Source organism: Heloderma suspectum, chromosome 1, assembly GCF_057233095.1.
Source record: "Heloderma suspectum isolate Gila_16-S chromosome 1, 16-S_ref, whole genome shotgun sequence".
NCBI classification, from domain to species: Eukaryota; Metazoa; Chordata; class Lepidosauria; order Squamata; family Helodermatidae; genus Heloderma; species Heloderma suspectum.
This window is the reverse complement of record NC_139458.1, coordinates 318676153-318703945: the sequence shown is the minus strand read 5'-3', so window position 1 is coordinate 318703945 and position 27793 is coordinate 318676153. Positions and strand designations below refer to the sequence as shown.

Genomic DNA, 27793 nt, shown 5'->3' with positions numbered 1-27793 from the left:
CAGGAAGGCACTGGCGAGGGGAGGGGGGGGGTCTGCCGGGAAGCGCCTGCGCGCTGCCGCGCCGCCCGCCCTCCGCCTCGGGGGCTGCAGGCGCTGGGAGAGAGCTGGCGCCGCCCGCCACTCGCTGGCGGCGACTGCCCGATGCCTATTTTAGTCAAAACCTCCGCTCGGGGGTCGCCAGTGCTTCCCGCAGGCTCCTCTAGCAGGCGCAGGGGAGAGAGAGGGCGCCGCCGTAGAAGCTGCCGCCGGCGCGGCACTGGCGCTGGCGCTGGCACGGCCGCCTCCGGGCAGAGAAACTCTGGGGAAGGCGCCCCGAGAGCGAGCGGGACGGGCAGGTGAGGGCGCCACGGGGCGAGGCTCGGGGAGGAGCGAGCGAGCGAGCGAGCGAGCGGCCCGAGGGAGTCGCGTGGGCGGCCGGGCTGCGGCCCGAAGCAGCCGCGGGGCAGGGCGGCGGCGCGCGTGAGGCGAGCGCTCGGCGCCGCTCGCTGCGCCCCGCGCTCTCGCCGCGCGCCTTCCTCTGGCGGTGGAGGAGTTTCCTCGCGCAGAGAAGCGGGCGCGCTTCGGCTGAGCTGCCGCCCTTGGCGCGGGCGCGTCGCTCCCCCGGCGGGCCGCCCGGCCGCCCTCCTGGGCTCGGCCGCCTCTGCCATTGATGCGCCCGCTTTGCCCTGCCTCCGGCCGCGAAGAGGGGCGTTTCCGGCCGGACTCGGACGTGCCTGAGTGTCGCGCACCCCGGGCCCGGGCAAGCCGGCCGTTCGGATCTCCCTGGCCAGAGGTGCCGGGGCTCGCGCCGTAGCTAATATTGGACCCATTGACATGAATGGGGGTTAGTTACGAGAAACTTAAGTCCCATTCATTTCAATGGGTGTGCTCTATGTAGGACTAGCATTGGTTACTACCCTCGAGCGGGAACCCCTGACCCTGTGGAGCAGGCTGCAGTTTATTCAGTGGTGGCAGAAATTCACTTTGGACATGTTCAGAGACACCTTCCGAACTAGTTATGCAATCCCTGAGCAGGGCATAGTATTTTATTGTTTTCAGCTGTTTTAAATGTGTTGTGTGTTTTAATCCCTTTTATAAGGCACCTTTAGTCTTTTTCCGAGAAGTGTCTGATAAATGTAATAAGTCACAACAATTTATATTCATGTCCCTTCTTTCTTCAACAGAAATCACAGAAACATACACAGGATACTTAGGTGTCTTCCCAGCAGACCCAGACCAGGTAGGTTAACTTCAGCAAGGTCATTGCATCACCTTCATACCAGAGGTGTTCTAATTCCTTATGCTCCGGAGCCGAGCTCAAAGTGCGAAAAAAGCAAAATAATATTAATAACATATCCTATTTTCCCTCCTTTTCTACTTGAACTGAACCCTGCGTTTTAAAACAAATAAACAGAGACTTTGAGGGTGGAGCCCTTGCTTAACACGGGTGAGGGCACTCTGCATATGCTCAAATGTTCATGCTCGTGGTTATGCCAACACATGACTCTTAGGATGAGTCCTTATGCTTGAAATGGAAGAAAAGGCCAAGTCTGGCTGAGGCCTGGCTCAGTGTAAATTGAGCGCTTTTTGTTATCCCCACCGTGGGGCTTTGTACATTCTGGTCCAGCTGCATCCGGGGTTGCCTGGGTTCTCTTCTGCTGTGGAGCTGAATGTGGAACAACTTCAGAGAGGAGCCTTCTCAGTCCGTGTCCCCAAAGTGTTGCATGCTATTTTCTGCTTATACTGGTCCTTTGTGAGGAATGCCAGCTGTAATTTGGCAGTCTGACTGGGTCCTTATCTCTCCCTCCCCTATTTTCTCAGGTTCAGTTGCGAATAGTGGGACCCTCCTGCTACCCCCTGTTTCATAGCCCTCTGGGGCAACAGGTGGTGCCCTATTAACCCCTGCTGCTGATGGACTGACACCCCTCTGTGGAACAGGGAGGGAGCAATTCCCTTTCCCCCTCAATGTCTGCTCTGGACTTTGGGATAATGCAGGGAGCTGCAGGTGGAGGAGAGAAAGGGGGAGAAGTCCTGAAGCATGAGTGGAAGGCTGCTCATGTGATGGATTTTGCCCAGTGGGTTTCAGATTTACCCTCTTTTAACTATGTGCTCATATATAGGTATACTAGATTATGTATTTTATATTTGCTAGACCAGCTATAAAGAGGGGAAAAATATGAATTAATTATATGAATATATGTGTCTCTCTATTTTGTAGGTTCATAATCCCTTACCCTTCCCAAATATAATTTTTTTAAACATGCCATCAAACATTAACAATATCTTGAATGGAGAGCTTTGTTGCTGTCGTTTTTTTAAAAAAAGATGAACATTTTATTATTTTGTCTGTTCATTTACAGGACAAGTTGGTAATTTATAAGGACACTCACTCAGAGGCAACAAAAAGCCAGGTGATACAAAAGAGACAGTGGTATCCAGTGGGAATTATCCTGTCTGTATAACTGTGATGCTGTGTAGGAATCAGTATTTCATGGCACAGAAAGTTCAGAATTTATCTCTCTCTCCTGTTCTTCTCCCAAAGTTATTTATCATTAACTCCCCCCCAGCAAACCTGTTTGCATAGAACTAGTATATCTGAAGTACTTAATCATATAGAGCTGCTATCATCTAGCCATATCTGTCTATAATGTATGTATTTGTATAGTGTGAGGTAGGTCATGCTGCAGTATTCCTTTTGACTTCACTGGGGCTATGGGCCAAACTAGATGTGATGTGGCAGATACGTGGAGCATCTTCTGCGGTTTTTATTTATACTTGGTTGCAACTGTAGGGAACTCCAAATTTGATGGGCAGCAGCATGGAGGGGGACTTAGGGCCATTTTCCTCATTAAAATCACATGTGGATGTTGGGTGACAGTTATGTGGCCCTTCCCCCTGCTCATGTCTTGAGTTAAACATTTTTAAATAGCGCTTAAATAGGGCTAATGGATGCTGGCTTTGTTAGAACTATTATGTTTCTCTTGTGCAAATTTATGCACATTTCTTTGGTTAACCAATAAAGGTTAAACTACATGTCAGTTAAGTTAGTCAGCTAAGTTTTCTAAGGGAAGGACGGGAGCTCAGTGACAGAGCACCTGCTTTGCGTGCAGACTGTCCCAGGTTCGATCCCTGGCATCTCCAGGTACAGCAGGGAAAACATCTGCCTGAAACCCCGGAGAGCCGCTGCCAGTCAGTGTCAATAATACTGGGCTAGATGGGCCAGTGGCCTGGCTCAGTATCAGGCAGCGTCCTTCGTTCTTTCGCGGAGTCATAGTTTTAGGAAATACAAATTAGAATGGATAAATTTGTTCTCCCCTTTTTGTGACATTTTAACATTGCTATCAAGCAGTAAAAATACAACTGCATGGAGTGAGATGCACCTCTACTTTAAACACTTTGAATACAAACAAGAAAAAATAAAACGGAACAAGAACTGTTGACAGTTGGTCTCAGATGAATACATCATGGAAACAAGGAGCTAGAGTTCATTGTTCTTCAGTAAAACCTTCTGTAACGTTCTATAGGGCATATACCAGGGACTGGTTGTATAGTTGGTTAAGAAGTGTTCCTCACTGATGTCCATGCATGGGCAACTCCGCTGAGGTGTAAAATGCATTATCTGCCCTTATGTCATGTTTGAAGATAAAGTAAACCTATTTCTGCCACACTTTAAAATTGGCTGTCAGAAAAATAGTGCAGTCTTTTGCCTCTTACTATCTGCTTTCCAGTATTGTAATAAGTGCTATATTTAGTACTACTGGTTAATGTCACTGCTACATGGCTGCTTGATAGGTGTGGGATAGATAAGGTGAAACAACTTTCTTTTTATGCTAACATTTCTTAAGCACAGAAGTCAGCTTCTGTGTACAAATCACTTTGCTGAATGTATTTCATGCATTTAGAAAGGCGATAGTTGAGGTGTACCATTTTATTTTTCTTGTAGCAAAATATCTTGGGTCAGTTCTAATAAATATAATTTAAAAACAGAGTGACTGCATGGACACACCACTGAATTTTTTTCAGTGTGTTTAGCATATGAAGTTTTATGCTCTGAGGATTTGTCATTATAGATCCAGGACTTGAATACTTTTGAATCTGTTGAAAAATAAAACTATTGATTCAAGCTGCAAGTGTGTTTCACTGTGCTGTATTTTTCTACTTATTTCATTATCTTTTAATATATATTTATATTGACAGGCAACTTCAGGATGAGCACTATAGAAGCCAGTTCAATCACAGTGACCCCATTGAGTTTCATCCCAGATCTCAGAAATGCCACCTCTGTGCCTTTGAATGAAACTGTGTGTGAAAACTGGAGAGAAATTCATCATCTCATCTTTCATATGGCTAATATTTGTTTTGCAGTTGGATTAGTTATTCCAACCACTTTCCATCTTCATATGATTGTCCTACGAGCCATGTTAACAATAGGTAGGCCAAGCAATATTATTAATCAGACTCTTGGGAATTCAGTTCCTTTAGGAATTCCAAACTGTACGCCAAACAGTTTTGTTTTTGTTGAACACCACCCCTCCCTTTTTTCCCATGATATATCACAAGCTGCTTTTGAAACTCCCATATCTTTCAAACGCAATTTGGAATGCCTCCCACATGCTTTCCACTTCCATTATTAATCAACAACCTATGATCCGTCTGGGTCATAGGTTGTTGAGTGTGCATGTGGACCTGGAGCAGTGAGTTGTTTAGGAGCTAAACAACCCAGCGTTTATCTTAACAACAAACTGGGTTAACCACTGGGTTGTTTAGCTCCTAAACAACTCAGGGTTCCGGGTTCTCACTTTACACTCAACAACCTATGACCCAGCTGAACATAGATTTTTTTAATCAAAAGTGGAAGTGGCTGGTTCACCCATTCAACATGCCCGCTCCTCCCGCTCGTGCATGATTTGCTGCCACGTTCAAACTGGATCAGTGTTTTTACTTAATGCACAAATTTAACTTTATTTTGTATGTTTTTAACTTTTGGGGAGATTTATGCAAATTTGCTAGAGCAAGTAGTTACTGTGCTTTAGCAAATTTGCGCAAATCTCCCCAAAAGGTTTTTTTTGTTAAATTTGTGTAAAACTCCCCGAATGTGAGGGGGGAAAATAACATCACATTTGCGCAAATCTCCCTGAAGGTGTGTGTGTGTGGGGGGGTGTTGCTGCCTAGGTAGGTGCCGAAGTGGAGGAGTAAATTGACAAGTGTCATTTCAAGGTGTAATAGAGGGGGGGATAGCAGTAGTGAGATTGCAAGGAGCGACCAGGTTTTTTGCAGCTGTTGCAGGGGGCTCTCTAGCCCTTTCTGAGAAAACATGCACAAGCCACTCTACCAGGTTTAGATGTCACAACAAGCCACCCTGAAAACAAGACAACCTGAACTAACCAACAGCAAGCCATGGGTTCTCAGGGTGGCTCATGCATGGTTAACAAACATCACGACAAGCCACCCTGAAACAAACAAAGCTGACAACCCACCATGGGTTATCGTGTCTGGTGAACCAGGTCAATGACTGCATTGTTTGATATAGTTTTTATTTTTTTGTAAGCTACTTTGGATATTTGTTTTTAATAGAAAATCGCCTATAAATATTTTAAATAAGTAAATGAACAGCTGCATTTTCCTGTTATGCCTCTAATGTAACGTTTGGGATGTTTATACATATAGATGTCCTGCACCATCTCCACACTTTTTGTTAAGGGAGAAGTCACACTAATTGTCCACACATATGTATGACCGTTTCACATGTTATACTGTAGGGGTGGTAGACTGGTCAGGCAATCCAGATTCCCTATCATGGCAGTGAAGGGGTAGTGTATTAACTTTTTATTTATTTATATCTTACATTTCTGTACTGCCCAATAGTCAAAGCTTTCTGGGCAGTTCACAAAAAAAACTTAGTTGCCCTGAGAGGTAAAAATATATAATTGTTAAATTATTATTATGAATTAAACTAAAGCACCATTGTGGTGTAGTGGCTGGAGTGTTGAACTGGGAGTTGGGAAATCCGGGTTCTAGTCCCCACTCGGCCATGGAAGCCCACTGGGTGACTTTGGGCCAGTCACAGACTCTCATCCCAACCTACCTCACAGGGTGGTGGTTGTGAGTATAAAATGGAGAGGAGGAGGATCAGGTACACCATCTTGGGCTCCTTAAGGAGGAAAAAGGTGGGATATAAATGTAATAAATAAAGGGATTTTTTTTCTTTTCTTGGAGTAGCTGACTGGTTTTCTTCAGCTTCCACAATCACAGTTGCCTTCTGCACTCATAGTTCTCTGGATTGAGGGTAGGGTAGGGGGAGAAGGGTTGTATTTGTATGTATGCATAGTAATGTGACACATTTTACGTTTGGCAGGATGTGCACTTTTTGTCATCTGGGCAACACTTTTCCGTTGTGCTCTGGATGTAATGATTTGGAATACAGTATTCCTTGTTCTCAACCTTCTGCATTTTATATACTTGCTATACAAGAGAAGACCGGTATGTACATCACAACTAAATTACTGAAATATTGTTCAAGGGCCATGCTCTTTGGTGTTGCTTCTAACAAGTCTGTAATGAGCTTGTTAGTAAAACACTTGAGGTTAACATGCATCCTTGTTTATAAACACAGTAGCTTTGCTTTACACTCTTTTGTTTTCAGTTACTTCTTTAAAAATCCTGTTTAAAGAGACCCTTAATCATTTGTGGATGCTTAATTTGGTGGTGGGGGTCTACTGTGGTTCATGCCATCAACTTTTCATTTGCACAGCCTGCAGTCTTGGTTCAAGTTGAATCCAATGTGTGCAAAGCTTTGTTCTCATAGACTTGAAAATATTTTCTTCTCAGAATAGAGAATTTTAAGAGGGAATCACCAAAAATTGCCTCCTATCCTATTCCACTAATGGAAGCATACAGCCCTCGACCTTTATCAGAGGCTTGTTGAGGTACTTGGTGCAATTTTCTAGCATGCAATCCAGATTATGCTTATTGTCATAAGCGGGACATGAAACATTGAAGCCCCAACTCCGAGTCTGAAGCCTCTGAAGAGACTGTGGGACTATGACTGGATGCCTGCCTGTTTTAGTCCGTGGAGTTGCTTTCTGCCTATTAACATTTCTTCTGCCTGTAACAACCCGTGTCTGTGTGTAACTCAATGGTCCAACATACTCTGTAATTTGGTTATTCATCATCGATATAAAATTCACATCAAACCTAAAATATTTAAGCAGAGTGCCTCATTTAATTCAGTTGGTCCTGATTTAATACAAAAATTGAACAGCATGACAAGCTAGATGAATCAGTCATCACACAAAATCGCCAGGCTTTTCCTTTCCTCCGAAGTAATTTGCCATCTTTGAAGACCACTAGTGAAACAGAATGGCTTGGCAGGAAAACTCAGAACTTGAGGTGTAACTTACAGGAAGTTGCACTCTCAGAATATTAAAAATGGGTGTTTAATATCATGTTGAGCAGTGTTGGAGTGATGTGTGACCATGACAGCTTTTTATGTTTAAAAGGAATAACCCTATTCTTGTTGCCCCAAAGATTTTCTAATAAGTTTTTGCAGCAGGAGTGCTGCAGTCAGAGGTGCAGAAGCTTTTGTGGTCCATTAAGATATATGCTGTATGTTTGCTGTATGTGGAGAGACAGGGGATTTGCACTTCTTTCTGCACATAGCTGTTCAGAAGCAGCTGTCCATGGTGTGTGGTTTACTTCAATCACTCAGAGAAATCCCACATACCATCCTTCCCCAACTTGGGATCATCCAAATGTTTTGGATGACAACTTCCAGCATTCGTGACCATTGGTAGTGCTGATTGGGACTGATGGGCCTTGAAGTCCAAAACATCTGGGTAGAACCAGGTAGAGGAAGACTGCTGTATACAGAAGGCAGCATGAAAGATCCTAACATCTTTGTGAAAAATTAGTAGCTTCACAACTTTCTTTAAGCCTAAGGACAAAGCTCTTGTTTTCTCACAGAGCATAAACCTCCATTTCACCTTGTCCTGCAAGCCTTCTTATTTATTATCAGAAAATAATCTAAATTATAGGAAAGTTAACTAAGAAAATATCAACCCCAGAAGTAATGTATGGTTTTTTCCTCACCCTTCTCTTGTTTCCCTTGAATTACTCCTCTATTATGTCTTCCATGCTTATTTATCTGGTGTTCAAACCTTTCCTGTTTTTGCTCTCCTTTACACCCACTTTCTCCTCTCTATGCAAGCCAAATTGGTATCTTGCTCAATCTGCCTATGTTTTTTGTATTGGACAGGACAGAGTATCCTGGCTAGTAACTATATTGATTTAGGAGGATGTCTAGATTTGAGCCAACTTTCTCGCCCTCTTTCCTGTTTTGGTGCATAAATGAATGTAGAGTGTTAGTCAGACACTGTTTTCTTCTTTCCTAGAAAAAGTGCCTTATAATGGACTGGCATGCCTAAGGCCACCTAGTGAGTTCATAGCCAAGGCAGGATTTGTACTGGACACTTCCTGATTCATAGCTGAATCCCTTAGTCATGTTTTTCCATGTGACGCCAGGAAGACAAATATTTCAGGGAAAAAAGGAAAGGCTCTATGTGTTTCATTAGAATAGAATTCTATTTGCGTGTATATCTCCATAACTATTTTGTCAGTGTTTTCTGTTTGCAGCCATGAATGTGGTGTCAAGATAGAACATTTAACGTTCAAGCTACGTTGTGAAAAAAATAATTGTTGTTGTTATAGGGTAATTTTGTATCCAATAAAACTACATAACCATCCTTGGCAGAGAAGCCAGGGGCAAGTATTCCCTCCCCATCCTTCCCCTCTTGGCTTGAAGCCCATTCAGGTTGAAACCCACGTAAGCAGGGACTCGTTGAGAGAGGTAATGAGGAGGAGGGGAATTAAATCCTTAGCACTGAAGCAGACTTAGCGGTGCAGCCTTTTTCTCTGCTGTTCCTTTATGCTTCTGCAGGCTTTGCTCTTTTACAAAGGGGAACCAGTAAAAGTATATTTATTTGCAAAAGGCAGAGGTGAGGCATCTGATGCAGGGATAAAGGTGATGTAAGGGGGAGGCATGTGATTTCTTTGCAAAGGGGCAAAGGTGATGCAGGGGTGACATCATCTTGCATCCTGGAAAAAGCGGTTATCAAAAGGTCATTTTGCAAATACTTTGCAAAAGTAGGATGTGTAGATGACCATCAATTTCTAACCATGAACAGGTCCGAACAGACTTTGAATGAACCCTGATCCTAAAGTTCCATCAACCCAAACTGTTCAGACATATCCAGGCAAGCTCTACAAGCTGAAACTGAACTAGGTAACAACTTACCCAGTCATTAATATGGGCTTGGGATACATTGTTACCCTAGATGGAAAGACCCATTCACACCTGGAGTCACATGCTACCCTGTGCAGTTTTTAATCTGCAGAAAACAACCAGTTTATGGTAATTGACTGTTCTTTTGGGATATTTTGTACTTGAGTACCAGTGACAATCTCCTAAAAGGACAATGTTAGAGAAACACTAATCTCTGAATAATTGCATAAAATGTGCATCTACGGCTGGAAGTTACTCCCATACCTGAACATGAAGGTTTTATTTTTTATTTTATTTACAACATTTATAGGGGTTTTTTTTTAAGAGTTTTAAACTTTACTGGTATCTCCTGACTTAAATTTGACCAGTAGTGTTTCCTTGCACAGAAAAAATGCAACTTCAAACTCTTACATAGGAAAAAGCATCTGTTACATGTATAACTGTGGGGTAGTTCTCAGACCGCTTGTCAGCTTCTTTGACACTACACTAGAATAGGTGGTTACTGATCTGGCTGTCTGTGTTTATGGTAGAAAGGATATTTTGTGTAGTATGTTTTAACTGAAATATAATCATGTCTTAAAATTGCCTCCTTTAATACTTTTTATTATTGTGTTCCAGATAAAGATAGATAAAGAGCTCAGTAGTCTGTATAAGAGAATGTTTGAACCACTCCATGTGCCTCCAGAGCTGTTCCAAAGACTGACAGGACAATTCTGCAATATTCAGACACTAAAAACAGGTCAAGCATATGCTGCAGAGGATAAAACATCAGTGGATGAACGTCTAAGTATTCTGCTCAAAGGAAAGTATGTGCTCGAAAGAATTTGAATAGGAGCTATCCTTTTTATAGCTTAATTGTGGAAAAAAGAAAAGCAAAACTGAAATACTGTGGTATATAACAGGTTAGATCCAGAAGCTACCTCCTGCAGACAGAAGGCCTCCTTCCATCCATGGAAGGCTTCTGATCCAGCAGAGAAATCTTGCTGGTGGAATGGAGGAGGAGGAAGGGATCTTTGTTAACCCCTTCCCCCCTTTCAGTTCTCTGTGCTCCCCCAGGTCTGACCCAGAGAGTTGGGGGATCCTCTGGGACAGTGGGGAAGGTGGTGCTGGGGGCTACAGAGGGAGGAGAGAATCTGCCAAGATTGCCTACCACACTTCTGCCATTGGGAACATAATGACCGAGTTCAGATGACATGCAAAGTGGGTTATATAAATCATGATGAGCTGCGGCGCTCGCAGGCCAAATTACATACGCGATCCCCACTCGGGTTGTTGTGTTATGTGAAACTGGCAAGTGTGGGCAATGCGAGGATTAAATATCCCTCACAGAACCCCCTAAACCAGACCATGGATTATGCAGTGATTGTTTAACCTTCGCATAACCCATGCTCACCTGATTCTCACAAGATAACAACCCCTGAGCAGGAGTTGCATTATCAAAATGGTGGCTGCACACACCACAGCCTCACTGTGGGTTAAATAATCCATGGCGGGCTCTCATGTCATATGAACAACCTCAAAGGGTTAAATCCAACTCCATGCCAGCAAACATCCACTAGTATGACTGGACTTTCCTCTTTTCTCCTCCCCGCTTCAGCCCTTTTCACTGCCCAAAAATCTGCTCCAGAGGGTTTCCCAGCTCTTCAGAGCAAATTTTGAGGGCGCATAAGGAGCTGTGGTGGGGTGCAGTCCCTTCCCAGTTCTGCTGATGGGACTGCTTCCATCAGTGAAATGACAGCATTGGATACAACCTACTGAGCAGAACTGTTACTGCCAGTGGAAAAAAAGCTGGATCCAGCCTATTAACTTTCATCCTCTCTCAGAAATATATGATATTTTATCCTTTCACTTGTAATTACATCGGCTAACTTCTTATTTCAGTAAGTTTTGTCTGCATGTGCATCAAGGCAAAATTTGGTTCTTGGGAGACTTTGTTGATATTTGCTCTGTTATATGTTCAAAGTTTACTGATTCTGAGAAGTGTGTGTGCATGCATCTGTGCATCTGATAGATCAATGGATGGATGGATGGAGAGTGTGGGGAGAGAGAGAGGCACAGGGGTAGATGCAAAGAGGCACAACAGCAAAACAACAAGGAGGCTCTGGATCCACTGTGGATGCCATCCGTCTTAAGCTAAAATATATACGGAACATTTATTTCTAAATATATTTTGAAATGACTCTATTGTTAGTGTATCTTATATGTAAATTGAGTTTAATCATTGACACTCTGATGCAACTTGAATCCTAGGCATCTATTATAAAGGGATATTACTTCAAGAAAGCGCTAACTTTTACTTTACTCTGCAGTGCTTAAGCTGCTTTCTTCTTCATGCCGCACCTACCTCTGTTTTGCCAATGAGCTCTAGCACTCTGTTATGCTGCCCTGATTGTGTAGCTATTCACTTTGCTTATGCAGAGACTGCTCCTTAGTGTTAGACCATGTGTTTGGTTGACACTGAGGTTCAGTCTCAGCTATCTGTAGCTGACAACTACATGGGTAACATCAGGCCTGGGAGAAAGAGTCCAGCCTGAATTCTACAGAGAGGTTGGTTCAAAAACAGCTGCCAGTCAAGACTGAAAGACTGAAAATATAGGGTAAGATGGCTCCATAGATATAACTGCTTCTTCTACTTTTTACTGACTCTTCCTTGAGTTCTCCTTATTCAGCAAACCAATATGCCTTAACAGTTCTTAAGATCTGTAAACCTTGTTTACATTTTCTAGCCTCTAATCCTAAATTACAGTAAAAATGTACAATACAGAGTCTTTTGTCTCCTCTTAAATTGCTATGGTTTGATTTCAAGAGATATTCTCACTGATCTCAAGAATTTGGCTGAAACAAGAGAAGAACTCAGTATGGGTGAAATTCATAGAATAGCTGCCTTTCCTTCCTATCATACTTTCCAGCCTAAAAGTACCATAGTAAAAAAAAGAATCTCACTTCACTTAGCCTAGGTTAGTTGTCCAGAAGCTGGAATACATGTTGATATAAAGTTCAGTTAAATAGACTTCTTCTTAATCATGACTGTAGTTTTGGAAGATTCACCCCTACTCCCAGATCTGTGAAGTGTTTGTGAGAGGAGAGGTATTCTGCACAGGATACTTACTTCATTCAGTAAATAACATGACCCATGCCAATCCCTAATATCAAACCCTGGTTTCAGAGTTAAGCATTGGTGAGCCCTGGTTCAAACTGAGCCCTGATTCAAATTAAACCCTGGACAAAAGCGAGGCAGGGTTGTAGTCATATTGAGCTAAGAGATTACATAAACGAGGCTTAACTGAAGCTCACTTGATCAACCTAGTTTCTTTCTGCCCATCAACATTATCTGGAATGAATTTAATGCTGCTGGGATTCTGTCATCTCAAAAATGAGCCAAGGGATATGTAATGAGAGGCTATGTACACAATGAAATGTTTACAGAATTTAGGATCTGCAAGGGCAATAGTAAATACGTTGCTTCCAGCAGAGCATGCTAGGGAGAGACTGAATTTAGGATTACAGTTTGCAATCATTTTGTAGTAAGGTTTTTATTATTATTAACCAGGTCAATAGCTCTTCAAATGAACTGTGTGCTTTGGCATCCTTATTAACTTACCTTAAACATACAATGAGGTAGATCAATATTGCTCTCATTTTACAGATGCCGACTGAATCTGAGTGGTTATTTAATCAAAACCACCCAGTAAGAATGGTTCAGGTCTTTCTGTGCCTTGTATCTCTGTGGGCAATGGCTGCCTGGCTATAGCCAATAGTTGGAGACATACAGCCACCATGTGCTGGCTTGTGCCACACAGATTCACTGTGGTCTGTGGTGATATGCTGGCCTGTGGCAAAACCAACATTCCCAGTCTCCTAACCAGGATTGGGAAAGCAATACTGTGCGGTGAGGTCCCATGTTCCTTCCCCTTCCCCTTTGTCTGCAGATTTACCACTCTTTCCCTTAAAAAAACACACAGACTAATCATGATGCAGGATTTGATGTTAATGCTAACCATAATTACTTTTAACCAAGATTTGGAAATAATCTTTTAAACCTAATTGTAAACTCTGGCTAATGCTTAGAGATGAATGACAATTAACCCTGTGCCTTGGCTAGGTCCAGGCCAGGAAGGGGGGATTGGTGCATGTGAAGGCAGGGAGACGGAGCATGCAAACCCAGGGCATCTTGCAATTTCCTATCTGTGGTAGCAGGTTACAAACTGCATCTGCACTGTGCCTTGACAACAGCTGCACTGCAGGCATACCTGAATCTGAACTGACAGCTGTTAGCAAGAGCAGCAAATAATCAAACGCCCAAGATCACAGAAGTTGTGTGAATTAGCCTTAAATTATGCCTTCTCCATAATTACTGTTTTCCAGTACAGATTAAATTGTTTGTATTATCAAATGATTTTAATAAATATTTTTATCATCAGAATGAAGGTCTCCTATCGAGGGCATTTTCTGCATAATATTTACCCCTGTGCCTTTATAGATTCTCCTGAATACCGGTCAACTCAGATGAATCGGGGTGAAAAGTTCCAGGTATGGGACAGTTCTATAGGGTGTGAATATAATAAGATTTAACATTCATTGATGAAGAAAGTGTGAGGTGTTACAGTGAACTAAGCACTGTCTTGTCTAACTTTATTCATATAGACTTTTAAAATTGTAATGTTGGAACATAAAATCTTCATAAAATGTAATGTTGGAACATAAATTCCTAATGCAAAATGTCAGTGTTGTGTTTCTTACTGACAGCTGTAAATTATAAAGTTTCTTTTTTCTACTTTATATATATTTGAAAGACATAGTAATGTGAGGTGCTGGAAAAAAATAATCAGGTGAAACTTGTGGGAAGAAGGAATGAAAAGGAAATAGTGAAGAAAAAAGTTACAGTGCCATTGCTTCTCCTTCTATATTTTATATTGCTTTTGCTAATTGAAAAAAACATATGTGTACTTGTACTTTATTGCTGGTTTGCTATTGGAACTACCACTTCAAGATACCCTGTCACTTTCACATGGCCAATGATACATTAATTTTAGCCTTAAAACCTGGAACATCAGTCAGTTCCAATTATCTGAAGAGAAACATTGAAAACAGGACAATATGGTGTATGGAACCCAAAGCCAGCATATTTCATACTTCATAATATAAGAGAATCTTGGAGAGCCATTAGGGTTTTTTTTTCACCATCAGGACAAAGCTGAGAGAAATAGCATTAGTTATTGTGGGGTTTGCCTATGAGAGCCAGAGAGACTGTGGGATGGAAAGGTCAGTGAGCAAAAGAGCTCAAGAAGTAATAGAGTCTACAATGGTGAGAAAATTACAGTTCTGGGGGCGGTGTGTGCGTGTGTTTGTATGTTCGGAGAGCTGAAGGCATTTTCAAGGGAATTGCTGCTTGTAGTTATCTCACATAACCTCTCTGATTTTGCAGCGCTTCTGCATTTTTTTCAAAAACCTGCCAAAACTTTGGAGAAGAGGACAGTGGGCAAAAGCAACGTGTGTTTGTGTGTGTGTGTATCTGTCAAGGGAAATTATGCCTTCCAACTCTACCCCTGTAGTTCAGTCACCATACCTCTAGGCCCCCTTCTGAAAGAGAGCTGAAAGTGTTTGAAAATGATTGCCCACCTCCAGTCCAAGTGGGGATGATCCAGAGGCATGGCAGCTGAACAAGTGAAAGAGAGGCAGTGTAGGCGATGGCTTGAGAAGCAGGGACTTGAGTGTGTGGGATGTGGATGTTGGGGTTGTGGTGGACAGCTCAATGAAGCTGTCAACCCAGTGTGTGGCTGCTGTAAAAAAGGCAAACTCCATGTTAGGCATAATTAGAAAAGGGATTGAGAATAAAACTGCCAATATCCTACTGCCCCTCTACAAATCTGTGGTGTGACCACACTTGGAATACTGTGCACAGTTCTGGTCACCACACTTAAAAAAAGATATTGTAGAGCTGGGAAAAGTGCAGAAAAGGGCAACTAAAATGATCAAGGGGCTGGAGCATCTCCCCTATGAGAGATGCTAGGATTGTAGGATTGGAAAGAAGGAGGGTAAGGGGAGACATGATAGAGATCTACAAAATTATGCATGATGTGGAGAATGTGGTTAGCGAGACATTTTTCTCCCTCTCTCAAAATACTAGACCTAGGGGTCATCCTATGAAGCTGATTGGTGGGAGATTCAGGAAAGATAAAAAGAAGTACTTCTTCACCCATGCATAGTTAAACTATGGAATTCACTACCACAGGATGTAGTGATGGCCACCAATTTGGATGGCTTTAAAAGGGCTCGGACAAGTTCCTGGAGGAAAAGGCTTATCAATGGTTACTAGTCTTGATGGCTATGTGCTACCTCTAGTACATAGGCTCACTGCCTCTGGTACACCAGTTGCTGGGGAACATGGGTGGGAGGGTGCTGTTGCACTTGTGTCCTGCTTGTGGTTTCCTGGTCTGCACTGAGTGAACAGAGTGCTGGACTAGATGGACCCTTGGTCTGATCCAGCGGGGCTCTTCTCATGTTCTTATGATGAGGTAAGCCAGGAAATAGAGGCATCCGAGTCATGGGAAAAACCTTCTCATGTATGGGCCTTCTATACTGTTGGTGGGCAGGGACCTTCAGAGGCTAAGTGACTATGGACCGGGAAGTCAAGTTGTGAGAGATCCCAGATTCTTGAAACATGCTGGGAAGTGGGTGAATTGAATTTTGGATATTTCTTTGCACTACCCACCCAAATCTTGGGCTGCAGCTTTCCAGTAACTTCATATTTGTAACTATTGTGAATGTGCAGAAGCTTGTTGTTGTTCAGTCGTTCAGTCGTGTCCGACTCTTCGTGACCCCATGGACCATAGCACGCCAGGCCTTCCTGTCCTGCGCTCTCTCCCGGAGTGTGCTCAAGTTCATATTCGTTGCATCCGTGATGCTATCTAGCCATCTCATCCTCTGCCGTCCCCTTCTCCTTTTGCCTTCAGTCTTTCCCAGCATCAGGGTCTCTTCCAGGGAGTTTTCTCTTCGCATTAGGTGGCCAAAATATTGGAGCTTCAGCTTCATTATCTGTCCTTCCAATGAGCAGTCAGGGTTGATTTCCTTTAGGATGGACTGATTTGACCTCCTTGCAGTCCAGGGGACTCGTAAGAGTCTTCTCCAGCACCACAGTTCGAAAGCATCAATTCTTCGGTGCTCAGCCTTCCTTATAGTCCAGCTCTCACAGCCATACTACTGGGAAAACCATACCTTTGATTAGACGGACCTTTGTCGGCAAGGTGATGTCTCTGCTTCTTACTATGCTGTCTAGGTTGGCCATAGCTTTCCTCCCAAGGAGCAAGCGTCTTTTAATTTCATGGCTACAGTCACCGTCTGCGGTGATCTTGGAGCCCAAGAAAGTAAAATCTGTCACTGCTTCCATTTCTTCCCCTTCTATATGCGAGGAAGTGATGGGGCCAGATGCCATGATCTTAGTTTTTTTAATGTTGAGTTTCAAACCAGCTTTTGCACTCTCCTCTTTCACCCTCAACAAGAGGCTCTTGAGATCCTCTTCGCTTTCTGCCATTAGGGTGGTATCGTCTGCATATCGGAGGTTGTTGATAATTCTCCCAGCAATCTTAATTCCGACCTCTGATTCATCCAACCCGGCATTTCTCATGATGTACTCTGCATATAAGTTAAATAAGCAGGGTGACAATATGCAGCCTTGTCGTACTCCTTTCCCAATTTTGAACCAATCGGTTGTTCCATGTCTGGTTCTTACTGTTGCTTCTTGGCCCTCGTACAGGTTTCTCAGGAGACAGGTAAGGTGGTCTGGTACTCCCATCACTTTAAGAATTTGCCACAGTTTGTTGTGATCCACACAATCAAAGGCTTTAGCGTAGTCAATGAAGCAGAAATAGACATTTTTCTGGAATTCTCTTGCTTTCTCCATGATGCAGCGAATGTTGGCGATTTGATCTCTAGTTCCTCTGCCTCTTCTAAACCCAGCTTGTACTTCCGGTAGTTCTCGGTTCGCATACTGCTGAAGCCTAGCTTGTAGGATTTTGAAGCTACTCAGTAGTAAAACAGACAGAGGAAGCTGGTCTAAAATTAGTGATTCATGTAATATGTTCCAGTCAAGGGTTAGGCTTAATGCCAAGGAGAGGTAGTTATCAAGATATGTTCCTCTCTGCACTGTAAGTCAGTTATTGGATACTTGTACTGTTCCTAGCACAGTGCATTGATTTGTTCCGTGCTGAGAGGGACATACTACTACTGAATTCTAAAGGAGTAATTCTTAGTATTCCTATCCTGCAGGTCAGCCTTAAGTTCCAGCAAAACAAGTAATTAACAAAGCAAGAGGAAGACGACTGGGAGCCAGGGACCTCAAGCAGTTCATTTGTATTTGGGGCTGAACATCACACATTGCTATGTAATAACCACTTAAACCTTTAGCTGCAAATCTTTAGCATACGAGTTACTTAGTTTTTATTTAGATCAGGTTTCTTTTACACTGAATGACAAAGGTCAATTTTTAATTGACTGCTAAACTTTTCTCCCAAATGTCTGTTTCTGTATATCGAAGTATACCTTATGGAAATATGTACACAAGATTTAAAAAAATGGTGCATAGTGCCTCCTAGCATGCTTATGTATTGGCCATATAGCCTCTTGCTATAAATTCATTTTGAAAGTAACACATTTATCATTCACTTTCTGTGGGGATTGCCGATTGTTTTTTTCTTGTAGGAGTTGGGGGTGGGGGCAGGTGGGTTTGCTTGTGTGTTTTCCTGGTATGCTGCTGCCATCTGCTGGACATGTTGCTGTCCTGAACAAACCCGAAGAAGTGGATTTCCCCCTTCTGTGTTTCTGTTATTGTTGCTCCTATTTTTACCTTATGTTCCATTGAAACCAGTTAGAATCTACCTGCAAGTATGACAATTAAGAATATGAGGAGAAATCTTGATGTTAAATTAGTTCCTTCTTTTTTTAAAAAAAGATGCCTTGCATCCCTCACAGATAAGCCTACAGATAATTTGGGGGGTCCAGGGGTATTGCTGGTCGTCTTGGAACAGCAAAGCATTGGGCCTGTATCTAGAGCAGCCTTCCCCAACCTGGTGCCCTCCAGATGTGTTGGACTGCAACTCCCATCATGCCCAGCCAGCATGGTCAATGGCTGGGAATGATGGGGCTGCAGTCAAACACATCTGGAGGGCACCAGGTTGGGGAAGGCTGATCTAGAGTGCTATGGCAAAGGTTGCGGCTGGTTGAATCCCAGACATTGGAATTTCTGTCTTTTAATTCCTTACCCTGCAATAGCTTTCTTTGTAGGGTACTTTTTTTTTGGGGGGGGGGGACTGAAATGGATTTAGAAAGCAGTTTTCCAGAATGTTGTCCCTTACAACTTCCTCGAAAATTTGGGAAATATATTGGCCTCAACCTGTCACTTGAGTTAAGAACATTCTGAGTTGCATTGTTGGTGTGGTGTTTCATAGGATAAACCACTATTGATACACTTGTGTTAAGTCTCTCTTCGTTGAACATCCAAACTACATCCAAACTAAATGCGCTGCAGTCAGTGACACCCACTAAAGCAGTGCTAATTTCATGGGCATGCTTTCTTCATAGGTCTCCATTACTGCTGATGATAACTGCAAGTTCTTATGCTGGTCCAGAGAGAGACTTGCATATTTCCTGGAATCTGAGCCATTTCTTTTTGAAATATTTAAGCATCTTATTGGAAAGGACATTACAAACAAGTTGTACTCATTAAATGATCCAACCCTGAATGATAAGGCAAGCCATTTCCTTTCTGCTCTCACATGCTGCATAGCTATTGTCCTGATGAGCTTTGTTATACTCCTTAAAAATACATGAAAAACCATGTTACACCTTAAAACATATTTCTTCTAAAATGTTTGTTTTTGACTTTCCTTTGAATGTGATGCAGATCAATTAGCTTTAAATCCAAAGGCGGTATATGTACGAGACTACTAGATGTTGGAGATTGGCAGGGGATTGTCATTCCTTGAGACATCTGGATGGCTCCTGCCAGTAGAAGGAATGTTGAGCTTGATGTGATCCTACTGTATGAGACATAGATAACAGATAGCTCCTGGAGGGCTTATGATGGTATCAGCGTTACCAAGGCCCATAGAGTTCCTAGCATTGCCAGGCTTGCTGATGCTCATGTGATTAGGGAAAGGTGACAGATATTATCTGATTCCCGGCTATAGGAGCTACGTTTCTCATCATGCTAATGCCTGACTAACCTTGGTGACACCCCAGGCCTTGAAATGGGGCTCCCTTACTCCAAATGACTTTACAGAAGCCAGGAGATGTGGGTAAGGCCCAAGTTCAGGCCACAGCTTCCTCTGAAACCCAGGTGCCATCTTCCAATGAGAACTCCATTTCTCATGAAGTTGAAGGCCTGGGCATACCAAGTGGCAACCTGGCGCAAGCTATGGATTAAACAGCAAGATCTTTCACCTCCGTAATACCTTTCCAGTTGCTGCAAAGTCATCCAAGGATTGGGGAGGAGAGTTATAGGGAGAACCTGATGACCATTGTTCTGGCCTATACCATCTTGGAATTGTATAGGCCCTACTGTACACCAGTGATATCATCAGCATGTGCCAGGCACAGAAACTCAAGAGTAGGCTCAGAAACATTACTGGATCCATTGCAGAGCCCCCAAGAGTACAGCTGGTCTGAATATAAATACCTATCCAGCCCTTGAAAAGTCACAATTAGTAGCTGATCCCAATTATGCAGAGGAATGACCTTGGGCTGCTCAGTATTTCTCAGCCTAACCTGCCACACAGGGTGGTTGTGAATAAAAAGTGCTCATTGAAGAAATAGGTGCACTGCCCTGAGCTCCTTGGAAGGAGGAAAGATGGGAAATAAATATAAATAAATTGCTGTCTGTTAAATGTTCTGTTAATGATGGAGGATTCAATACCATTTGTCTCTCTACAGACATCCCAAAAAATAGATCGACAGCCCAGTCTCTGCTCTCAGCTCTCTGTCATGCAAATGAGGAACAGCATGGCTAGTTCAAGTGATGGTGAAGATGGCTTGCAACATTTTCTCCGTGGGGCTTCGACTGCCTCCTCTCTTCGTGAGTCATTAACCAACCAGTCAACATTTCCAGGCATTACTGAACATCCTCGTTAGTGGCAAAAATCATGTTGCCTTTAGGAAACCTTCATGTATTTCTGTGACAATAACAAGAAAAAGAATTCATATAAAAGCATTCATAGGAGTACATCATTACTACTTTTTAATGTTCCGGTTCAGTTTGGGCTGCCTAGAATACATCATTGTGACTGAGTATTTTTAAAATGTGTGTATCTATTTATCTATAGCGTTAGTCCCCACATTCATCTTTATTGCCCAATGACTCCAGTTAAGCAATAATGTGTGAATGGTCCATCACAGATCAAACTCCACAGACCAGACTTTTTAAAAATCAGTATATCTTTCTTAGGGTATCTCTATACCTCAAGTTTATTGCGCATTCATGGTTGCTCACTCTCTGAATTGTGCAGGTCCATTACATGACGTCGTCGTTGTCCAGTCATTATTCCACTATTTCCTCCCACCTATCCCATGTTTTCCTCAAACGGGAAAAAATGGGGTATTTTTCCAGATATGCGCAAATGGAGCGCCATGTCCTCCCCGTGTATTTCTCCCCTAGCCTGAATGAAGTGCCGAGTGTGGTTGTTGGGGGCGTGGTCATGATGTCGAAGGTGGTGACGAAGGTCTGATGGGCATTCAGCCTTCCCGCTCCTGCGCTGTTTTGGCTCCTTGCCATTTTCAGCCTGCCTGTTCGAAGCAGAGCAGCAGAATGGCAGAGTGGCAGCGAGGGGAGGTGGCAGAGCGGAGGAGCAACAGAGAGGCTGAGTGGCAGGGACTGGCCAAAAGCATGGAAGGGGGAGGCGGGGCCTGGGGAGATCGGTGCGGGGGGGCTGTCCGCGTGTCAGTCCCCATCCACCAGTAATGTGCAAGGGGAAGGAAAGGGGCAGGAACCCAGGAGCAAGTGTCGCTGAACCTGGAGCGTGTGTAATGCCTCTTCATAGAAACATAATGCTATGGGAAGCACGTGTAAAGGGAATCAGTGTGATCCTGCATTTAAAACGGAAGCGGAAAGCCCTGTTTCAAATGCAGGATTTTAGACTGGTGTAGAAATCCCCTTTCTTTCTTTGCTGATACCTCGCGAGGTGGGGAAGTTTGCCCTAGCTGCTAGTTAACACATACTGTGCATATGAGCTGCTTTTGTCTAGGACCCCATTGTATTACTTGCTGATCTGAACAGGAACAACTGAAAGTGCTAGTTGAGAGAACAGAAAATCTGTCTTTATGTCACAGGAAATGGCTGGAATATCAAAGGTTTCATCAATTTTGAGTCAAGAAAAGTTATAGCAGATTAGATGGGTTTTCAGCCAGTGCAGCAGTTTGTCAATCTTAAGAGTAGGTTTACCTGTTACACTGCAGGAGCTCTCTGTAGATTCAGTAGTCCTCCCCAGGCATTATTTTTGTATGGGAGCCTGAGTTCGTAGCTCACAGGTCTCAGCAACTCCCGTCACCTTTGGATATCTTAGAATGTCAAAGTTCATGGAAATTAAACCTCATCCAGTACCTCACCTTGCTGTAGATGTTGGACTATTTTTCCCTCAACCAACCAGTATTTAATAAAGCTTTACTTCTGCAACAGAAGATGCCAAAGCATAATTATGTGCTGTGTGAACTCATGCAAGCATACTCAGATGCTACTTTCACTATTTTCAGTGGGGCTTATTCTTAGTATAAGCATGCATAGCTTTGCAGCCTAAGGCTCAAACTACTAATAAAACCATGTGTGTGTTTAATATCTATTGACAAACCTAACTCTGCTTCTATGTTAAGGAAATAACCAACAAGAATTCTATAATGCTCATGGAGTGAATCCTTTACAGCATGAGGTTTTCTGTTAATAACATCACGTATTAACGAACATTCTCAAAAAAAGGTATTAAATCTGTCCTTTAAAAACAAAAACAAATAATTATTCACAGAAGTATTGGATTTTTTGTGTGCAAAACTTAAGATGAAAATCTTAACATAGCAAACTACGTGCAAATTCATGAGCTTTGCTGAAGAGATTAGCTCAGTAACTTTTGCTCATGTTCCCTTATGTAGTTTCAGTGTTACAGAATCACATCAGTTTGGAATGTTGATCTGTAGGTGAATCCACTTTTGGATAGTACTTCTAATCTCTTATAGACATTACTCTTCTCCAAACTTTTTCCTGTGGCTTGCAGCCACTTATAGGTCTTTAAATTATAATGTACAACGTCACTCTGAGAGGTGAGCAAGTGCTTCACCTTTCCTGCTTCCCACACTTCTCTCTATCATCCAAAGAAGAACTTCTGTATCTCCTGCTATTGGTGCTGAAACTTTAGCTGTGGAGACAGCTCATGCCAGGGACAGATTGGAAAAGTTTCTCTTTCGGATAATATGGAGACGCATACAGCTCAGGAAGTACACTTGTCTCTTTATTCCATAACATCAGAAGCTGTACTGTTACTTAAAATACCCAACCTATCCTATCCATAGGGCTACTTTGCACAAGCTGATGCCGTCCAGATTTGGACTTCACCTCCACTCTGCTCCAGCCAGAATGGCCAACGGTCAGGAATGCTGGGAGGTGTAGTCCACAGCATCTGGAGGGCTCCAGGTTGGAGAAAGCTGCCATAAGGTCTAGTAGTCTAACCTTAAGGTGATGGGATGTATAGTCAGTGTGCTTTATTCTGTCTGTTCTTCCTGGCAGCATTGTGCGGGAGAGGGAAAGAACCCTTTTCTAGGCATTTGAACTTAAGACAAAAGTACCAAATGGCCATATCTGATTCTGGAGTATCTGGCTAGCAAGGGCAGAAAACATCTTAAAATGGCTAACTCAAACATTTGCCAAAAGCAAGGATGTGCATCATGTGCAAAATTAACAGCACAATCCATGACCTTCTGCATGCAGAGCTCTGCATCTGAACGGATCTCCATAGGGAATTTATTGAACCATCCCTTCCCCTTCCACCAGTCAGGTGCACCTTCTGTAATTACTATGAACTTGTAGTCCTTCAGTAGTCACAGATATATCTAGCAGGCTGTCCTTCTTCAGGGTCACAGGGCACAGGTAACTCCTGCTCTTTGTGAGACCTGCTCTAAGTTGAACACCTAGAGAGAAACTGGCCTTGGATGTGAAAAAGAGCCAGTGTGGGGCAGTGGTTAGAGTGGTGGGCTGGGACTCAGGAGATCCAGGTTCTAGTCCCCACTCGGCCATGAAACTCGGGCCAGTCACTGACTCTCAGCCTAACCTACCTCACAGGCTTGTTGTGAGGACAGAATGGAGAGGAGGAGGAACATGGAAGCCACCTTGGGTTCCACGCAGGAGGATTATAAGCACCAGAAAACTTGGTGCTGCTGTGAGTGGCTTGGCATGTTGGAGAAGTTCTCTAACTCCTGTGGGGTAGCCCTCAGCTTCTGAAAATATGTATTGGGGAAAAACATTTTGTTTACTTATCTAATGAAAGAAGTTAATATATTTTATTGGTCATAGGTATGCATTTGTAGCAACTACAAGCTCCCATTGCGTTAGATCAGGGGTCAGCAACATGTGGGCCGCACCCCACATCCCATTCTTTGGTATGGCTGCTGCTGCTGTGACCCCACCACTGAAATTTGCAGTGGTAGCAAAAAAATCAGTGGTTTGCCACTGAGATTTGGTGGCAAACCACTGGGTTTTTTTGTTTTTCTTTTGCCGTTGCCACCACCCCACCAAATGATGATGGCACAGCAGCTAGAGTGCACACTGGGAGTGGGAAGTGGCCCCGGATTCTCCAAAGATGCTCACTCCTGAATTAGATGCTAACCAATGCAGGAACTACTGAAAAACTGTGTCTAGGGAACTTAAATCCCTATTTTTTGTATTAGAGGAAGGGGAGTAATGATGGCTGCTATGGATTTGTATTTTGATAATGCTGTTTTTGTGGTTTGTATTTGGTTTTACTATGTGAATTTAACTGATGTAATGTTTGATTGTTGTAAGCTGCCCTAAGGGCTTTTTAGAGCCATGATGGCAGATACTATACATATTTTAGATACATTCAAGAGAACTCCAATCTCTGACAATGGCCTGTACCTTTTTTATATCATCCTTCTCCAAAGTGCTGCCCTACAATTAACATCAACCCCAGCCAGCATTATGGAATTATAGTCCATCACATCTGGAGGGCACCAGGTTGGGGAAGGCTGGTCTATATACTACTACACAGTCAGGGATGGTGATGAAAATGGACCATAAGTGGTCCTGAGACTTTTTTTTTTTGGTCATCTTTGTGGCATCCAGGATACCTCCAACTAATCCAAACTTCACCCAAAACATTTCAAGACCTTAAAAAATTACTATCTTCAGCCTTATACTGTACTATGGTGGTTGATACCATCCTATGATTTTTTTTATGGTTTTAACAAGTTGATTTTAAATGCTTTCTTTTAATATTGGCAGGCCAACCATCTCCTTGTTTAAGAACATCGCCAAAAATGAAACCAATAGAAGAAAGTGTGGAAGATGATGTTTTCGACCCTCCATCTGGCATACCATCTAAAGCTCCCTAGTGACCTCCTCACTGGACAGAAATTTAGTGATGATCACAGGATGATCAAAAGTGTGGCTGTCATCATAAGTGTGGAATCAGCTTTGACATGACGTCAAAGCTGATACCATTGTTATGTGTGTTTTAATATATATATTTTTTGCCACAAAATCCTTACAAGTGAACTTTTACAGACTAACACTAACCATATTACCTTTTTGTTTCAGTGATACTTGAAGCCCCATGCTGGGGTTTGTGTGCTTGGATGGGTGGAGTGCCCCATCTGTGTCAATATTGTGGGGAGCTCTGTGTGCATAAATTACTTCTTTTGAAATTAATGGGGAAATCCTCATAGCTTCTGTAGCTCCATATGTGCATCAGAGCATCCCTAGCCACAGCAAATCCTTGAATTTGAGGAAATATAGCTGGAGCAAGACAAGAAGATCCTAGATGTCTTGTTGGGTCAAAACTTTGGTTTTTATTTACAATGCAGTTAACTCTATGGATTCATATGGAAAGCAGTCCCATTAAAAGTAGTGATATTGTTTTGCCTTTTAAGAGAATGAATACAGCTTTAATTCATAGATGGACCTGATATATTTTTGCAAGATACTTTTTTACATTTTCCACAGTTGTGGGAACTGGGGGATGTGCATCTGCTGCTGTACTAGCAGACGTACATATCCCCCTCACCTGCCTAACACCTCTGACAGCACTAGGTCACCTGGTAAGTGTTTGCCTGGGCTGAGTTCAGCATCTTCCCCAGCACACACACCCTTAAGGTGATTAAGACTGCAATCCTATCGGAATAGGCGGCTGCCTCCAAACTCGGAAGTGACTGCTTATCCAATGCACGGCAGGAGCAATGCGGAGGGGATCTTTCCCTCCACACTTCAGCTGCCCTGCATTCGTGGCTAGACAGCCAATCAGAGCGGGGGGGGGGGCAGACGCCAGCTGATGCATAGGAAGTGTTGGAAAGGCACTTCCGCTCTCCTGGCCCCAGGAATGCTCCGTTTTCGCTGCTCTGCACTGCTTTTATGAGTGCAGAGTGTGGGGCCAATTCACGCTGCCTGCGAGGCAGTTCGGGAGAGGGTGGAGGTCGGTTTTCAGGAAACCAACCTCAGAGCGCAGGCTCTGAGGTCAGTTCAAGACCCGATCTATCCTATGACCATCTAGCCACTGGCTAGCAGCCATAGGATTGCATCCTAAGTATGCTCAGTGCTGAAAGTTCTGATCAGCTGTTGTATACTATGCCACTTTCACATTCTGGTATGTGTGTGGGAGGGATACAGAGTTGCCCCACTCCCTTCTAGCTACCTTTTTGTGCTAGGACTGATTCTTGAACAGAAGTATACTTTTAACCATGCTTTTCCCTTGAGACAACCAATATTACAACTATAAAGTAAAACTACATTTTATTTTGCTTAGCCCTTGTGTATGTGTAATGTTTAGGAGTGACAGGATTGTATTTTTTGAATAAGTGGTGCATACTGTTATTGGGAAGGGACCGCGGTGGCTTAGTGGTTAAGATGCTGAACTGCAGACCAGAAGGTCGGCAGGACAGCAGTTCGAGACCCAAGTGCTGTGTGACGGAGTGAGCTCCCGTCTTCAGTCCCAGCTCCTGCCAACCTAGCAGTTCGAAAGCAAGAAATTGCAAGTAGATAAATAGGTGCCGCTTCGGCGGGAAAGGTAACAGCATTCCGTGCACCTCGGTGTTCAGTCACGCCAGCCACATGACCACGGAAGCATCTTCGGACAGCGCTGGCTCTTCGGCTTAGAAATGGAGATGAGCGCCACCCCCTAGAGTCGGACACGACTGGTTGGGGACACCTTTACCTTTTACCTTACTGTTATTGGACCTAAGTCCTAAACTACAATAAAGAGGCTTTCAATGTAACCCAATACTCACTGAATTCAGTGGGACTTACCCCCAGTTAAATGTGCTTAAATTAATAACCAACCATTAAAATTAGTGGGAGTTTGCCATTGATACTGACTAGATATAGGCTACTCCAAAAGTTATGTACAAATAAGGAAACATTTTATGTATATTTATGATGTCATCCCTTTTCTGAAAATAGAATCTATCCAGTACTACCATTCATTGGGGCTTTAAATACATGTAATATTATTGGCAGCAATGGTAAATTGCATTCTGTGGCATATATGCTGATGGAAAGTGTGGCATAGTGCCTTTTGATTCTATTCACATCTGTTGGGGAGATAATTAAGGAGTACATTCAGCCAAAGAAAAACACATCCAGTCCTATTGCTCTAAACTGCAAAATGTTAAACCAATAGGAGTTGAAAGTGTTTAATTTCAGCTGAATTTTTAATATCATCATAGAAATAGCAGATTCAGAAAATAAACCACAAACCTCTATGTTATGGGGTTTATACTGGCAGGCACTGTAATGAAAAGTCTATAAGACCGGGAGAACATAATACATTTGTCATTAGCAAAAGTCTCTAAAAAGAACAAATGCTTATTTATGTAAACTGGGAACTTTTTAGAGGTTACATATTTACACAACTGAAGCTTTTGGGGTCTGTGAAGTTCAGTAGCTAAAAACTAACGTCTAGCTTTACAAATAAACTCATGTTCTTCAGGAGCAGCCTTGTTTTGTCATTTCGCTTTTGTAAAGCAGCTAGACATGCACCTTTGCTGGAATTTTCATTATGGAAACACTGCTTTCCATTACGGTTATACAAACATTTAAAAAATGAATGTGATGGACTGGATCAACCAAAGTGGCTTATAAGAACAATTATGAGTTTAGTGTTGTGCCGTTACAATTCACCTTTGCTTTGTATCACATCTGCAGAGTAAATCTGTTAATACTGGACTAAATTTTTGAAATTGAAGCAAATAATTTTTGAAAATTATTGTATATATAAGAGGGATTCATCTAAGTTTTCTGTACAATAAAACTATTAAAACATATAGGACAGCTGC

General features: G+C 42.9%; 1 protein-coding gene across 3 annotated transcripts; it reads left to right on the top strand.

Moving 5' to 3' along the window:
* The first annotated feature begins 53 nt into the window (after window positions 1-53).
* On the top strand, window positions 54-27793 carry POPDC1 (popeye domain cAMP effector 1). 3 transcript variants are annotated; one of them, XM_084827194.1, is made up of 10 exons: window positions 54-335; window positions 1164-1219; window positions 4177-4410; window positions 6335-6459; window positions 9878-10065; window positions 13681-13789; window positions 18836-19003; window positions 20186-20327; window positions 22115-22217; window positions 24750-27793. In XM_084827194.1, the coding sequence occupies exons 1-9, from the start codon at window positions 142-144 to the stop codon at window positions 22180-22182; spliced, it is 1284 nt and encodes a 427-aa protein (XP_084683320.1). In that variant the 5' UTR covers window positions 54-141; the 3' UTR covers window positions 22183-22217; window positions 24750-27793. The 3 variants fall into 3 exon arrangements, with proteins under 3 accessions (XP_084683320.1, XP_084683319.1, XP_084683321.1); XM_084827195.1 differs by lacking the exon at window positions 22115-22217 and adding an exon at window positions 2340-2390 and having other exon boundaries at window positions 59-335; XM_084827193.1 differs by lacking the exon at window positions 22115-22217.